General features: G+C 38.4%; 1 protein-coding gene across 2 annotated transcripts in view; it reads left to right on the top strand.

Moving 5' to 3' along the window:
• The window catches only part of TUBGCP3 (tubulin gamma complex component 3), a 45,569-nt gene extending 29,660 nt beyond the window's left edge, over nucleotides 1-15,909 (top strand). For both annotated transcript variants that reach the window (XM_065741058.1, XM_065741057.1), the window contains exons 10-22: nucleotides 61-193; nucleotides 1,288-1,454; nucleotides 1,926-2,036; nucleotides 2,419-2,527; nucleotides 4,903-5,092; nucleotides 6,278-6,413; nucleotides 7,164-7,232; nucleotides 8,753-8,888; nucleotides 11,022-11,110; nucleotides 11,247-11,378; nucleotides 11,748-11,888; nucleotides 12,839-12,955; nucleotides 14,765-15,909. In XM_065741058.1, the coding sequence (XP_065597130.1) occupies nucleotides 61-193; nucleotides 1,288-1,454; nucleotides 1,926-2,036; nucleotides 2,419-2,527; nucleotides 4,903-5,092; nucleotides 6,278-6,413; nucleotides 7,164-7,232; nucleotides 8,753-8,888; nucleotides 11,022-11,110; nucleotides 11,247-11,378; nucleotides 11,748-11,888; nucleotides 12,839-12,955; nucleotides 14,765-14,923 (1,689 nt within the window). In that variant the 3' untranslated portion in view covers nucleotides 14,924-15,909. The remainder of the gene's footprint in view (nucleotides 1-60; nucleotides 194-1,287; nucleotides 1,455-1,925; nucleotides 2,037-2,418; nucleotides 2,528-4,902; nucleotides 5,093-6,277; nucleotides 6,414-7,163; nucleotides 7,233-8,752; nucleotides 8,889-11,021; nucleotides 11,111-11,246; nucleotides 11,379-11,747; nucleotides 11,889-12,838; nucleotides 12,956-14,764) is intronic.
• The last annotated feature ends 26 nt before the right edge of the window (nucleotides 15,910-15,935 follow it).

Raw genomic sequence — 15,935 nt, 5'->3', positions numbered from 1 at the left:
TTTTACGTTTCAGTGCTTTCCACTTTTGTCCTTTGATGTATCTATTTCTTTTTTGATCAGCTTCAATTGGAAGATGATCAGGGTGTAAATCTGGGACTTGAGAGCAGCCTAACACTTCGTCGTCTTCTCGTCTGGACATATGATCCTAAAATAAGGTTAAAGACTCTTGCAGCACTTGTTGATCACTGTCAAGGTCTGTTTAATGTTCATTTAACATTTTGTTATTTAACTTCTGAGTGGTTGTGCCTGCTAACTGTGGATATCAGTAGTAGTAATATGATATTTTTTTGAGTAGCTCATCTTCTGAAGTATCTCTTTTTCAAGCTGTACACATAAACATCTTGGTGAATTTTTTGTTTGCTTGAATTAAACTAGGACATGCTTAAAATATCCTTCAAATTTTAGAAAGATACCTTTCACACTGTTTTCAATTACTCAATTTTAGTTATCTTTCAGCGAATATTATACTGTGGTAAATCCTACTAACACTACAAAATGACTGGCTCAGTCTTTTCACTGGGTATTTGTCTGTGCCTGCTGACATATGGGTGCAATTTACAACTTGTCTGCAGGTAGATATGAAACAGCAAAACTTCCTAAATCTGAAAAATGTATGTGGTAGCAATCCCCGAGAAAGAGCTGGGGAGTGGTGTTGGAGTTGACCATAACTTTGTTCATTGACCAACCCAAGCCTGTACTACAAGGATATTTTAAACTGTGCAGCGTAACAGCAAAATAAGTGTTAGATATATTTTAGTTGATTTTTTTTTTTTGCCACTTCTTACTTCTCAATTGAAAGATAACAGGAGATTATATCTATGAAGAAGCTATGGAGGAGACTGTAACTATAAAGCAGAAAAGCTACATTTGTGTTTATATATGCATACAGAACATCTGAGAGAGAGAAGTACAAGATAAAAAGAAAATAAATAATATAGCTTCTCTAATGCTCTTCTGATGATAGGTGATAGGGAAGAAAAGAAGCATAAAGTCAACTTTTGTGAGTGACCTGATACTGTAAATTTTGCATTACTGCAAGCTGCTATATACCAGACAAAATGCCATGTCAAAATTAGGCTTAATATTTCAGTGTGATTAATGATTCGTGCCTTAAAACCTAAGCATTCCCAGTCAACACTAAAAAATCTACTTTCTGTACATTTTAGAAGTGCATTCAGTAAGCTTTCAGTGACATATGACTAGTTAAAATTGATGGCTGCTGAATTTAATAGTAGAGTATTTTATTTCCTTCATACGGTTCTGTTCCTCTCCCCTGTGTACTTACAGGAAGAAAAGGTGGTGAACTAGCTTCAGCTGTTCATGCCTATACTAACACAGGAGATCCCTACATGAAGTCTCTGGTTCAGCACATTCTTGGCCTGGTATCCCATCCTGTACAGAATTTTCTTTATCGATGGATTTATGATGGAGAGCTGGAGGATACATACCACGAGGTAATTAATATATAAGAAATATATTCTCTTGGTTGATTTGCTTTGTGGAAACCTGTAGGGATCTCAGAGGAGAACTGAAGAAGTAAATTGTGATATAAACATAAAATATGAGTAAGTAATGTATACAGTTACAACATAAAATATGTCTCTTCTTAATGAATTCAGTATTAAAGTGATGTCCTGAGGTTGCAGTGATGCAGTGTGTCATCTTCAGTAGTGGTAATGTATACAGAGATCTTTGTAACTGTCTAGAATACAAACCTTGTGTTTTGGGTAAAAAGTTCATTACTTCCTAAATGAGAGAGAGAATATTCTACTTTGAGTACCTATAGTTATCTCAAGCCTCATAAGTACCTTTGCTTTGTCAGATTGGATAGAAAAGCTGATGGTTGCAGAGCTTCTCTAGAAATCCTGTAGTTGTTCTGTGGCTCACATTCCTCTTTTGTTTTTAATATTTATTTCAATTTACAGTTTTTTGTAGCTTCAGATCCTACAGTTAAAACTGACCGGTTGTGGCATGACAAGTACACTTTGAGGAAATCAATGATCCCTTCTTTTATTACAATGGAACAATCAAAAAAGGTATATATTTAAAAATGAATCTTGTGATGATTTGTTGGCCTGTACTGCTATTTAGGTTTTTATTACAAAAATGGAGACCAAAATTAAGTATTTTTCTTAAAAGTAACTAAATTAATAGAATAATTTACTGAGAAGGACTAAGTACTGTTTCTGGGGAGGTTGATTTTTTTGTTGTTCCCATTTTCTAACTAGTAGTCTTTGTTTAAGGAGATTTTCAGTGTTTGTCACTGGGTTGCTGTGGTGGAGTTTGTGAAGCTAAGAGTGAAGAAAGGTGACAGGCTGTCATGGTGGTTGTGGGTGGGCTTTTTTTAACTTTTACGTAACAAACAAGTGACTACTGAATTTTAATAAGTAAATAAATGAATAAATCTCTTGTTTTCAGGTCCTTCTAATAGGAAAATCCATAAACTTCTTGCATCAAGTTTGTCATGATCAAACTCCATCCTCAAAGGTGATTGCTGTGGCTAAATCTGCAGAATCTTCAAAAGATGGTAGGATATCACTGTTGGACAACTTCTTCCCTTTGAACTAAGTTCTGTGCAGTATGTGGCTTAGGCTATGAACTGACATTTTAGATAATGAGATGGGAAGGAGTACAGAATCCCATCAACCCTTAAAATGCAGGGTTGCTTTTTTTTTAATGGATAATTGCATTTTATAGAACTTGTCAAGATGTGAGTGTGTAATTTTCTTAATTTGCTGGGTTTGCTGGATGCTTGTTAATGTTCTGAGTTTCTGAATGAGTCCTGGCACGATCAGCCTGCTTTCAGCTGACTTCAAGTTGGAGGAGTGGGATGAGAGCAGGAATATTGTAGAGTGTTGCTGTGAGAATCTCATCTCAATCGCTGTTGAGACTTCTCATCAAATTCACATCACATGATTCCATAGTAATAAGAATTAATTAATTCTGTGATTAGAGAAAGTAATTAAAAATCCATTTGTTGTAAGTAAGAGAATGATCAGTAAAACAGGCAGGGCAGAAGTTTGTAAATGCATTCTGCCACTATAGTATGTTAAATGAAAGTTGAGTATGTGACATGCTAGTAAAATTGTTTTTGAAGGCTTTAAAGTTGGTTTGTCAGCTGTTGAACATTAAACCAAATTAAGGTTAATTTCAGAACTTCTTCAGATTATTTCTTAATATTTCTTACTGTTTAGAAGAGATGTCAGTTTTAATGCATGAGAGCCCACATGCTATTTATGGTTATTCTTTACTGTAAGGTTAGAGTTGTGATTTTGATTTTGAGCATAGCAATGTATTTTGCAAATATCTGTGAAGTCTTTACATATGTACTTGGTTTCACACATTACTGAACTAGAGTTTGGAAACCTCAGTGTGCCACCGAACCAGAATTAGAATCATAGAATCACAGAATGGCTTGAGTTGGAAGGGACCCCAAGGATCATCAAGTTTCAACCCCCTGCCACAGGCAGGGCCATCAACCTCCAGATCTGGTACTACACCAGGCTGCCCAGGGCCCCATCCAACTGGTCTTGATCACCTCCAGAGGCAGATCATCCACAGTCTCTCTGGGCAGCCTGTTCCAGCACCTCACCACTTTCTATATAAAGAACTTTCCCCTGACATTCAGTCTAAAGCTTCCTTCCTTGAGCTTAAAACCATTCCTCCTTGTCCTATCACTGTCTACCTGAGTAAAAGGTGATAGGACTTGCTGAAGTTTCACAGAATCACAGAACTTTATGGGTTGGAAGGGACCTCTAGAGATCATGGAGTCCAACCCTCTGCCAGAGCAGCTCCCTAGCCCAGGTTGCACAGGTAGGCGTCCAGGTGGGTCTGGAACGTCTCCAGAGAAGGAGACTCCACCACCTCTCTGTGCAGCTGTGCCACTGCTCCGTCACTGCACTGGGAAGAAGTTCCCACACACATTTGCGCAGAACTTCCTATGCTTCAGTTTGTGGCCATTTCCCCTCATCCTATCACCACACACTGCTGAGAACAGTCTGGCCTCATCCCTTTGCCTCCTGTTTCTTAGATATTTGTAGACGTGAATCAGATGCCCAACCACATTAAAGTGAATTCTTTGTTAGAATCAATTTTGTTTACTAAGCTTAAAAGCAGTTTTGCTACATGGACCTCTGGTTTCTACCTTTTAGAGCAACTGTTGTAGAATGAGAAACTGATGAAAATAGGAGTGTATCCCTTCATGCTGAGGGAGGTCTGATAGTTGATGGCCAGTATTTGGAATTTTGCTCCATGTTACCAGAAGAAGCTACATTATTTTTGCTACCTGCTAGGAGCTTTATTGCAGTCCCTTTCTTAACAAGCTCATAGCTGTAGGAAAAGAGTGAAATACACTGCCTACTAAACAGCTATGTTCTACTTTCTGGTCTCAAATTGCCATACATTAAATGTGGAGAAAAAAGCACAAGGTTGCTGACTGTCCCCCAGATAATGGAAGCATATCCCTCATCTCATGTTCTGACGTATATGTGGGAGTTCTTTTCTGTTGAATGTTTTTGCTGATTCTTTGAATATCTTTTCTTCCACCTTTAAAAGTGACTTTAAATTTAGATCTGTCCCCAGCAAAGATTTTTCTGGACTGTACTCTTTGATTTTCTTCAAATGATTTCATTCTGGAAACTGCCATGTTCCAGCAAACTAAAGGAAAATTCACTTTCCATGTAGTAGTGATGATATAATATGAATTTGTATTGGAAGGTACAGGCTGAGTATGCATGAAAAATAATGTTGTTGAAGTATGGGCTGCCTTAGACTTGCTTTCACTTTGGCTATACCTAATGTATAATATAGTGAATCAAAATAAATAGTAATTCCTCTGTTTGTACTCATTTTGTTTGTCTCATTTTTTGTGAAAATACAATTTTAATTCTTTTTTTTTTTTAGCTGCTGATTTGTTCACGGATCTGGAAAATGCATTTCAAGAGAAAATTGATGCAGCCTATTTTGAGACCAGCAAATACTTGCTGGATGTTCTCAATAAGAAGTACAATTTACTGGAACACATGCAGGCCATGAGGCGTTACTTACTACTTGGTCAAGGAGACTTTATCAGACATTTAATGGATTTGCTCAAGTAAGAATAAGAAGGGTAATTATGGTGGATTTCTGATGGTCTCAAGTGTGCATGATCAGCATGGGAACTATTTTGCTATCAGAAGATGATACTTTAATTATTCCTCGAAGATTTAGCTGAACAACTTTTAAATCCTATTCTGACTCGAGTTTCTTTGACCCTGAGGGCTGAAATTTTGTTCTTTTTGGTAGGACATACATTTAATACTATTGAGAGTGATTAGTGTAAGAACTACACTAATGTACCTTTCCATAGAGCCTGTGAGAACCCCAGGGGTGCTTGTACTTTGCTTGCTCCTGTCAGCAAGTTTAAGTGGCAAAGTTCAGTTTCTGGGTCTCTTGACACTTCTAGTTATTATTGCTCTGAGTGTTAGTTTTCTATATTTTGGATGCATTTGCTGCAAAACATCCTTAATTTCATTCTGTTTAATTTAATTGATGCCTCACCAATCTGTGTTTTAAGCATTCAAAGATTTTAAGTTCATAAAGCATATTTGCAGGCTGGCTGCTTTTACATGCTGGTGCTACTGATGAAACTTAGTCTACCAGAAATGTCCTTAACAAAGCTTTCCTTTGGTCTGAAAGGCAGGCTTTCTAATAAAGCTTCCATCAACTTGTTTGTACTTGACCTTGCTTTTTTAAGTGAAAAACTGTGAAGGTTGGTTCAGGGAATATTACATTTGAGGCAGAAATAGAGTGGGGCTTTCCAGCATTGACCATGGAGAAGTGGGTCATGAAGAACTGTCTGCTTGCTTGTTGCTGTCCTTGGAAAGCTGCACAGAATCAGTGTCTGTGTTTCTGTCAGTGGTTCTAAGCCCGGGAGATCAGTGTCTCAAAACTGTGAAATAACATTAGTGGTTTGATGTGTTAATCTGCCTCATTTTAGATATGAATGCAACTGAGATTTCAGAATAGTTACTATAGCAGCCCTTGTAACTTGAAATGACTGGCATTAAGTCAGAATAAACTTACATCTCATGCTGATGTTCAGTTGTATAGCTGCATGCATATGAAGAGTTATAAATATTTTGCTCATTGATTTTCTTTGTGGTTAAGACTGGAATCGTAACGCTGGAGGTTTAGAATTTTCAGGAAACTATTTCACTGTGTGCTGCAGTTAGAACCAGATTGCTGCTGCAGAGTATCTAAAAAGTCCACCATGACTTTTTTGTTTCTTAACTTCCAGACCCGAGCTTGCACGACCAGCCACAACCCTGTACCAGCATAATCTGACAGGGATTCTTGAAACAGCAGTGAGGGCAACTAATGCACAGTTTGATAATCCTGAGATTCTCAAACGTCTGGATGTTCGACTTCTGGAGGTTTGTTGCATGACTGACCTGAAACACAAGTGAATAAAAATATTTATAGTGCCTGTGTACACAGACACCTATGTGAATCAAAGTTTTGATACCTACATACAGTAAATATTATTTTGTCCTCCCCTTTTTCCACTGGAGTTCATTTTGAAATACACAAACCTCACTTATGCCTTCTCTTCCCATCTCCTGCCTGGTGTCAGTTTGCATCTTGAATTGTGGTTGTGGGATCTACCAGTAATTGATGCAGGTGGCCCTGATTTGGGGTTCTGCGAGCAGCTCTTGCTGATGCTGCTATTAAAAGAATCTTGGGGTGGCCTTTTTTTCTTATCAGCAGTCACAAAGAGTAAACAAATGAAAGTGCATTTCATGAAGGAGGCCTCTACTAAGAAGGTTGAGTTGATAAGGAAGTTCCAACCCTAGAGGTGGACGCTGTCTGAACTTAGGCATCTGAAGCCTATTCTTTTTGCCTGGAAGTCTCCCCTTCATTTATTTTACTAGTTTCTGTGGAAAAAATCATTGGCAGCCTGAAATCAGCAACTGGGTGAGGTGAATCCTGCCATTGTGTAAAACATAAGTTAATTTTGTCTTAATCTACTACTATTGACAGTGAACTCCTGTTTCACATATTGTTGTGGTTGCTTGCTTTTTCATATAATCTTTTCATATTTCATCATAAGAGAAGCAGCAGCAGCTCTTCACCACTAGCATACTCTGATGAGCCACTAAAGTTTACACATCCTCTCAATACAGGTATCTCCTGGGGACACAGGATGGGATGTCTTCAGTTTGGACTATCATGTTGATGGACCAATAGCAACGGTAATGTCATATACTGCTGGTTGTGAACGTTTCAGGTGCTGAACTGGATTGCTAAACATTTTGTTATTGAAATAACCTTTTTAGTCTGGAGTGTATGATCAGAGTAACTTTTTTTTTTTGCATCAGGGATGTACCCACTGTATAAACAGTTGAGCCTAAATCTCGGTTCTTATAAATTTACAGTGAGTGCTGAAAAACTACATTTAAAGCATTAGTAACTGAAAATCAGTAGTTTCTAGCAGATTTTGGCAAGTATTTAATAAATAGTGCTGTTTCTACTAGTCCACTGTAACTAGACTGTAGCAGCTGCTTTGAGATAATTTGCAAGGGACTGAAGAATATATTTGTGGAGAACGTATTTGTACTAACTAAATTAAATTTGATTGCTATTGTTCACGAGAACTACTGAGAAAATAATTATACTGATAGAATCAATGACAATATTGATTAGAATGCACTTAGCCTCTGTAAAAATGTAATAGCAAAATGTGAGTCTGACCAGCAGAAGGAATTGCTGCGTACATTCATAGTTTGAAGAGTAAAATATTTAAGCTTTGTCATGTTCACCCTTTCTTACACTTCTACTCATATGAGACTGGAAGAGATTACAAGTTCAAGCTTTTTCCATTGCCAAGCTGGTAGAATAACAGATACATTTGTACAATGAATTGGAATTGGCAAAAGCATTAGAACAGTTCTGAGGATTATTTACATTTGTTTCAACATACTTAAATAGAATCATAGGGTTGAAAAGGGCCTCAAAGCTCATCTAGTTCCAACCCCCCCTACCGTGGGCAGAGTCACCAACCACTAGAGCAGGCTGCCCAGAGCCACATCCAGCCTCACCTTGAATGCCTCCAGGGATGGGGCATCCACAGCCTCTCTGGGCAACCTGTTCCAGTGCATCACCACCCTCCGAGTGAAAAACTTCCTCCTATCATCTAACCTAAATCTCTCCTGTCTTAGTTTAAAACCATTCCCCTCATCCTAACGCTATCAACCCATGTAAACAGCTGTTCCCCCTGCTGTTTATACACTCCCGTCAAGTACTGGAAGGTCACAGTGAGGTGTCTTCCTGGAGAATTAGGTCTCTCCTGTAGGATAGAAGACATTTATGCAGAGCACATAAACTTCAATACATTTCTATTACATTTTTCTTCAGTCTTCTTTAGAATGCATTGTGGAAATACTGGTAACGCAGGAATCTTTTTTGTGTTAAACTAGAAAAAAATTAAAAATGACACTGCTGTAAGACACAGTTGAAGTGTACTATGGATCATGTTCCAGAGTGCTTGACCATAGAGTGCTACAGCTCTGCCGTCAGCAGTGCTTGGTGCTTACTTGAATGCTGGATACCTCAGCTCAGTTCTTGAGGGAGGATTTTCCCAAGAGCTTTTTTTGTTCTGCTGATATTAACAATAAACTGCATGGGTCAGAATAAATGAACTGTGAAGATGTTATTGGTCCTTCAGAACACGAGATCTATTAAATTTATACTGATCTTTTGTTTCTTTTTGTAGGTATTTACACGTGAGTGCATGAGTCACTATTTAAGAGTATTTAATTTCCTTTGGAGAGCAAAGCGAATGGAGTACATTCTTACTGATATATGGAAAGGACACATGTGCAATGCAAAGCTTTTGAAAAGTATGCCAGGTGAGAGGTCTAAAGAGATGACATCCTTGTAAACTGGGTTTAGGTTACTGTAACTGATTTTTAAATGGCCAAGAAAATCTGTTATGACAAGTGAAGTTTATATGTTGTTGCTGGTTTTGATTGTCTGCTTAATGATTGATTGTGAAGATGAAATAGCTTTACTGTATATGAAAGTTTCCTGCTTGTTTAACCTAGTCCTTGATTATGAGTTTTTGTAGCAGTGAGCAAATGAAACACCCCCTGTCTCAGGAACTGTTACTGTTTCATCCCCTTTGATTCATCTTCCTTGATGACTTTGTCTGTACTCTCTGCTTCTCTTTTTCTTGTGCTGGGAGTACCGAGTCTTCCACATGCACACTTCCAAATGTACTAGTTTTTGTTTCGCTACGAATGGAAGAGACTAAGGTAAGAGAAGCAGGTGTTTGAGCAGAAACAAGAAGGCTCTTAAGTGTAGTGGCTCTTTATGTTTAATGGATTGGGAATTTCTGATTGTGTTTTTCTGTAGAGAATATAGAATTATTTGTATCTATACTGGCGCAATGTTGACCTTTGTGACCTGGTTAAATTTTCTGTGTAAAAAAATGGTTATTGAGGGTTATGGTTCTTTGTGGCATAGTAATGTTTACAAAAATACTTTTGTTTTTATAATTGGGAACTATATGGTGGGTGGAAGCAGGCGCATTGGCCTCAGGAGCTCTTGTAAAGAGGCTTCAGCTTGCAAATCTGATCTCTGAACTATACAGGATGACTAAGTTTCCTTTCTCTAAGATGAGAAAATCTTAGATTTACTTGACTGTTGTTTCTCTGTAACAAATTAGTTCTTATTTGACTTGATGCTTCTGACAAAGGAGCATGTGCTTTACAAATATCTGTCTTCTGCCTGAAGGGACAGGAGTCTTTCTCATTATCTGGCACGTCAAAGTTGGAAGCTGTGGGTAGATATTTCTTCTGCAATATGTAGAGAGACTTCCCCAGCAATGATTTGCAAAGAAGAAGCAGAACTTGCTATGTTTTCTTTCTCTTTCTCCTGAACAGTACCTTACCTTTCTGGACACAGAGCAGCAACTGGGAGACAGTAATTGATAGGAGAAGCACCTGTAGGAGAGTCTTTGTTTTTCAGCCACTATGTGGTAGCGCTGACTTTCTAGGATAGCTTTGTTCACCATTCCCAAAACGTCCTAACAGCCAAGATTTTTAATGCTTTAAAGGAGCTCTATTAAATGGTAGTGCCAGTCTTGATCTTTTCTTATGAGGAAATTGGATAAAAAATATAGACATATCCAACTCACTGCTCATATGTTGAGCAGTTCCCGTTGTTTAAGCAGTCCTGGAGTGGCTGGTTGGTTGGTTTGTTTTAATCCTAATTAAAGGAGATTCAATATAATATGTTAGAGAGAGTCTTCCTAAAAAACAAACAGTGTAATAAATGAACAGAATACCTTATACTGTCACTGAGATAACTGGGTGGGTCTGTAGCATTGTAGACACAAAAATGCAGAATTTCTTTTGTGTAGTAGTCTCATAGCTTTGACAGTGTTTTAGAAGTTACTTCCTGTGTTTGGATATCTGCTTGATTCCAGAAAGGAGGGTTTTTGTAGTTGATGGTTATCTTGGTGATACCCTTCTGTGACAGAGATGCTCTGGCTCACAGGTGAACAGGCCTGGACCACCAAAGCCAGATTCTCTACTCCTGTTGCATCCACCCTCTCTTTTCTTCTCAGTGTGGTAGTACAAAATATCCTGTCTGTAATATGAAAACTAATGGCAAGAGGTATAAGAGGCCCCAGAAAAACTGCAGATCTGTGGCCATAGATTTTTTTCAACCAAAAGGAAGTGTGGAACACGTGCTGTATTTTTGTCTCTTAGGACTAAAAGGATCTCTTTCACTTGTGATACTCCACTCTGTCTGAGCACACAGTTGGTGTCTTTGGCTAAAATTTTCTAGGAGTTAATTGTGCAATGTTCTTTGTTCAGCTGTTATTTTTTTCCAGTGTTGTTACTGCCATCCAAGACTAGCGGCTGTTTTGTGAGGTATTGAGTTTGGTAGAAAAAAGATTACCAAGCTGGTTTGATGGCTGTGCCTGTCCTTGTGGTCTTTAACATGCCATCTCTTTGAATTTTTTTTTTTTACAGAGCTTTCTGGGGTGCTGCATCAGTGTCACGTTCTGGCATCAGAAATGGTCCATTTCATTCATCAAATGCAGTATTACATTACATTTGAGGTATATTCTGTCCACCCAATTGGTTGCTTAAAAATGAAGTACTTTTAATATTCTGTATGTGTTGTGTGTCTTAAGTTTCAAAGAGTTTGTCATCTAGCAAATCAAAACAGCCCAATCCTGAATCATTGTACTCCAGGTGCTTGAATGCTCGTGGGATGAACTCTGGAACAAGGTCCAACAAGCACAGGACTTGGATCATATCATTGCAGCTCATGAAATTTTTCTGGACACGATCATAGCTCGGTGCTTACTGGATAGTGATTCCAGGGTAAGTCTTCTCCTTTTCATCAGATCGTAGCTTTGTGGTCTTGGCTTATGGATTTGGAACCTTCTTCTCTTATGTTCCAGGACTAAGGAAAAAAGTCAGTTTTCTCCCTCTCATTTCCAACTTTGTTCCAATAGGCTGCTCCTTGCATACACAGATGCTGATTGTAAAACTTGTTGCAAGGTGAGCCAATTGCTTATAGCCCTGAGAAGCAGCATTGTCATGCAACAACTGAATTGGAGCTTTGCAGAAACAGTCTCTTCAGCTGAACATGAAAAGATTTTATTTACTCGCTTTCTCGAGAGTGGTAGTAAATTAAATGCTTTTGCTGTAGTACTCTTTTCATTGTTCTGTTATTTAACTGTCTCACAGGAGCTTCTCAACCAGCTTCGAGCTGTTTTTGATCAGATCATTGAGCTGCAGAATGCCCAAGATGCAATGTACAGAGCTGCTCTGGAAGAATTGCAACTAAGGTTGCAATTTGAAGAGAGGAAGAAGCAACGTGAGCTTGAGGTATAGTAAGAACATTACTAAAATATGAAAATTCATTGAATAATATCTTATTAATATCTAATATGGAGGTTTTTCATTTCATCTACAGCTATAAAAGAAATGAAATTGAGATGCGAGTGAAAGTCATCAGCAGTGGGTAGTGAGTTTAAACAAAACCTCCAAATGACATTTTTCATTTGTGTCATACTCAAAACCTCTGAGTGGATAGATTTTGCACTAGGCTTGGGAGGACAAGACATTTAGGGGTGTTTTAGGTGGAGGAAATGGTAGAGGCTTTAATATTCTGAACCTTCTTGCAAAGAATGCCATAGCTTCATGCCTGCCTGCATGTGGAATGTGCAGTGCTGGTGTAAGACTCAACTGCTTTGCTGATCTCAGATTTCATTGCTAGTAAAAGTCTTTCTGTGAAGAATGTGAGAAGAACTATAACTTGCCATTGTAAAAAAAAAATCATGTTAATAACACATCTTGAATATTTTCATGTGCTGTGCAAACACAGAGGGGACTGATCATTTCAGCATTAGAAGGTCTGTGCTGAGCTTTCTTTGGCATATGAATGTGGTTTTTCAGCCTGGCAGAAGGTGGACACAACTTCTACTACGTGACAGTTGAATTCTTACTCGTTCTTACTCATTACTTTTTTTCTTACTCCCTGATAAATAACGACAGGACGAGAGGGAATGGCCACAAGTTGCGCCGGGGAAGATTTAGATTAGACCTGAGGAAGCATTTCTTTTCTGAAAGAGTGGTCAGGCACTGGAATGGCCTGCCTAGGGAGGTGGTTGAGGCACCATCCCTAGCGCTGTTCAAGAAGCATTTAGATGAGGTGCTAAAGGATTTAATTTAGTAGTTGGGTAGGGATAGTGATAGGAGGATGGTTGGACTAGATGATCTTATAGGTCCTTTCCAACCTTATGAACTTATGAACTTATGAACTTGTCTCTGTGTAGGGCAAATGGGGTGTAACTGCATCTGAAGAAGAGGAAGAGAAGAAAAGGATAAAAAAATTTCAAGACTCAATACCCAAAATGTGCTCACAGCTGCGAATACTCACTCACTTTTACCAGGTACCCCTTAGATATGTATATATGTATTTAATATGGATTATGAATTATGATATGTAGAAATCAATTTCATGTACAGGGTGGGTGTAACTTCTGTTGTGGATCTTTATTTCTTTCTTTTACTTAGATACCTGTGTTCACCATTTCTCAATAGACAGCACAGATATGATGTGAATTATTCTGGCTGTGTCTTATTGTGTTATATCTCGTAGTAGAGCTCCCATTCCCCAGGAAAATGAGCTGATACATTTGAGGGAGAGAGTTCAGAAAGCAATGACAAAGGGAGCACAGCAGTATGTGTCACAGCCGCCTTTCAGAGTTAGAGCCCAGGTCAACTGAAACCCAGAAAAATGCCCCAAACTCCACTCTTGCCTTTCATTCATGATAAATTCTTGATGTAATGTATCACTTTTGGAATACCTAAAGATAGGATTTTTTTTAGCGATATTGATGCCAAGTTTGAATTAAAGCTGCAGGGTTTGCTTTCTTCCTGCTTGTTCATATTTTCTTTATCTTTTTTTCTCTATTACTTGACACGTTTCTGTGTAGTAAACATGTAAGGATGCAGTGTTTCCCTAGGTAAATAAATGAAGTTAAAGTGTTCTTGGTTGTTACCCAAAGTCTCATTTTTCTCATGCAGAAGTAAACTAGGTTCTTTGCAGCAGTTGTAGTCATGACTTAGCACCTGTAGAAGCATGTGCACATTATTTCCTAGCCTTTTCATATGATGGTTTCCACTAAATCCATTTCTAAATTGCATATAGCTTTATCAGGCTATAGCTGCCCTGGATGAAGAGCTGCTGAGTGTTGAGTTCACGTGCAAGTTTGAGGCAAAGCAGAATATTATGCACAGATTAGAAGATCTTGGTGTCTTTTTTTTTCTGAAGACTGTTTTGAATCCTGAGCTTTGATAGGAGGACTTCAAATCTGGGAGGAATTTGCGTTCTGCATCCAAGTATTGCAGTTCTCCCTTCCAGAGAAAAATGGAGTCAGATACCTTAAGGGGCATAAGCTGTGAATAGATTGTAGTTTGAGAGCTCTGAAGGACTCCTACAAGTTGGCAATGCAGCCTTTGTCTACTCGGATGGTATTCCTATCAGCCTTACCACAGATTTCTCATGCAAGGACCTGACTGCCCAGTCTTAGTCATCTTTGGAAGTATCTAGTGAGTAAATGAGATTTGCCTTCTTGTAAAGATCAGGAATGAACTTTTGATGTGAGTTTTCGTATCCTCCCAAAGCTGTGTACTTTCCTGCATGCTGTGGGGCTCCTGCAGCCCTTTGGCTAGAGCTGTGCCTCCAGCTTCCTAAGTGCAAGGTCCAGGTAAAAAATACTTCAAATACAGTCTGGCCACTGAGTCTGCAGCCCCATCTGCCCCTACTTTGCAGATCCTTGGCTGTTCTGGGATGCTGCTTGATGCTGTTGGCGTACCACATATCAAACGTGTAACTTTGAAATAAGCAGTGGTTTATAGCTGTTCTCATCTGCATTGTACATGCAACATAAAAACAAACTTTAATGTTGCCTTGTCCTGAATTGCCTGAAGTGTGGTGGGGCTGCCCTGGGAGAGCAGGCACACAGGGATGCTCCCCTGCTTGAAAGTAAAATCAAGCTATGGGCTTTTTGTAGAAAGAGTAAATCCCACGTATCTCAGTTGCTAACATTTGAATATAAATGCTTGTGGTTGTCCTTTCCTGGATTCCCTCTGCCTTGTTGCCAGGCTTAGATACTGCCTAGAATGCCTATGTGAAGCTCACTACTGCTGTCTTCTTAGCTGTCTCTTGTTTGTTTCTTTTTATTCTTCTCCTTCAGGGAATTGTCCAGCAGTTCTTGGTCTTGCTGACAACCAGTTCTGATGAAAGCCTTCGATTTCTTAGCTTTAGACTGGACTTCAATGAGCATTACAAAGCAAGAGAACCAAGGCTTCGTGTGTCTTTGGGCTCCAGAGGCAGACAAAGCTCACATATGTGAAGCAGCTGCTAAGGACTGCACCTCGGTATCCGAAGGATGTTGAACCTCTTGTTGGACAAGGCAATCAGTGTTGACATAATAAAACCAAATCATGCATAATAGGTGTCCACCATTTCTGCAGACAATGTTTTCAGTCGTGTGGTCACGTGACACTGTATAACAGAAAGCAAAAAAGTAGGTTTGTGGATTTTGCTTTTTTTTTTTTTTACACTAATGTTTATAGAATTATCAGAGTAAATGGGCTTCTTGAACCTCTTAGAGTCATCCTTAAGTCATCCCTTAAAACAAATGCCATTTTTATTTGAAGCTTTGTAAGCTCTCTCCACTGTAACTTATGTTTGTGTCGAGAAAATCACATCTTTTGTTTTAGAAAGCACCGTTTCCTTTTTTAACAAGAAAATAAAAAGGTTATTTTTTCTATATGTACTTGTTCTATTTGAAAAGAGCTTTTGTTAAAGCCAATGGATCAGGACACAAACCTCATGTCCTCATTATGAAGCTATCCAGCATTTCATTATGCTGATTTTCAGTTTTGTGATGTGTTTGACTGCGTGAGAAACTTTATATCTGGAGACATAAACTTCTATTTAATTTTTTCTTCATTTTCAAAGTTTACAATTTGAAATTTAAAAAAAAAACAGCAAATTCTATAGTTACTGTACAGGAGAAAACTAGAGAAGCAGAGCCAGGAATAAATCTATTGCACATAAGAACTGAAGTTACTCAGAACTATAAAAGTGAAAGTGTCAATTAAGATGAAAGTGAATGAAATAATTGATGTTCAAAATCTGAAGTGTAGAAGCAATCTCAGTTGGATAACGTTGATTTCATTCTCTTCCCTTGGCTATTTTTTCATTGTAAATATTTATATATTGCTGTCCAGATGTTGGGGAGAGGAGGGATTCTTCTTTTGCAAAGTTGTCACTATATCAGGTCATTTTATTATGTTCCATAGGTACAAGCTTAGAAAAATAAAAACAACTATCTTTGAAACATTGGCTTTGCTTTTTGT

The sequence above is a fragment of the Cyrtonyx montezumae genome, unplaced genomic scaffold (genome assembly GCF_038088225.1).
Source record: "Cyrtonyx montezumae isolate F1298 unplaced genomic scaffold, pur_monq_1.0 scaffold_3, whole genome shotgun sequence".
Classification (NCBI taxonomy): domain Eukaryota; kingdom Metazoa; phylum Chordata; class Aves; order Galliformes; family Odontophoridae; genus Cyrtonyx; species Cyrtonyx montezumae.
This window is presented reverse-complemented; position numbering and strand designations above follow the sequence as displayed.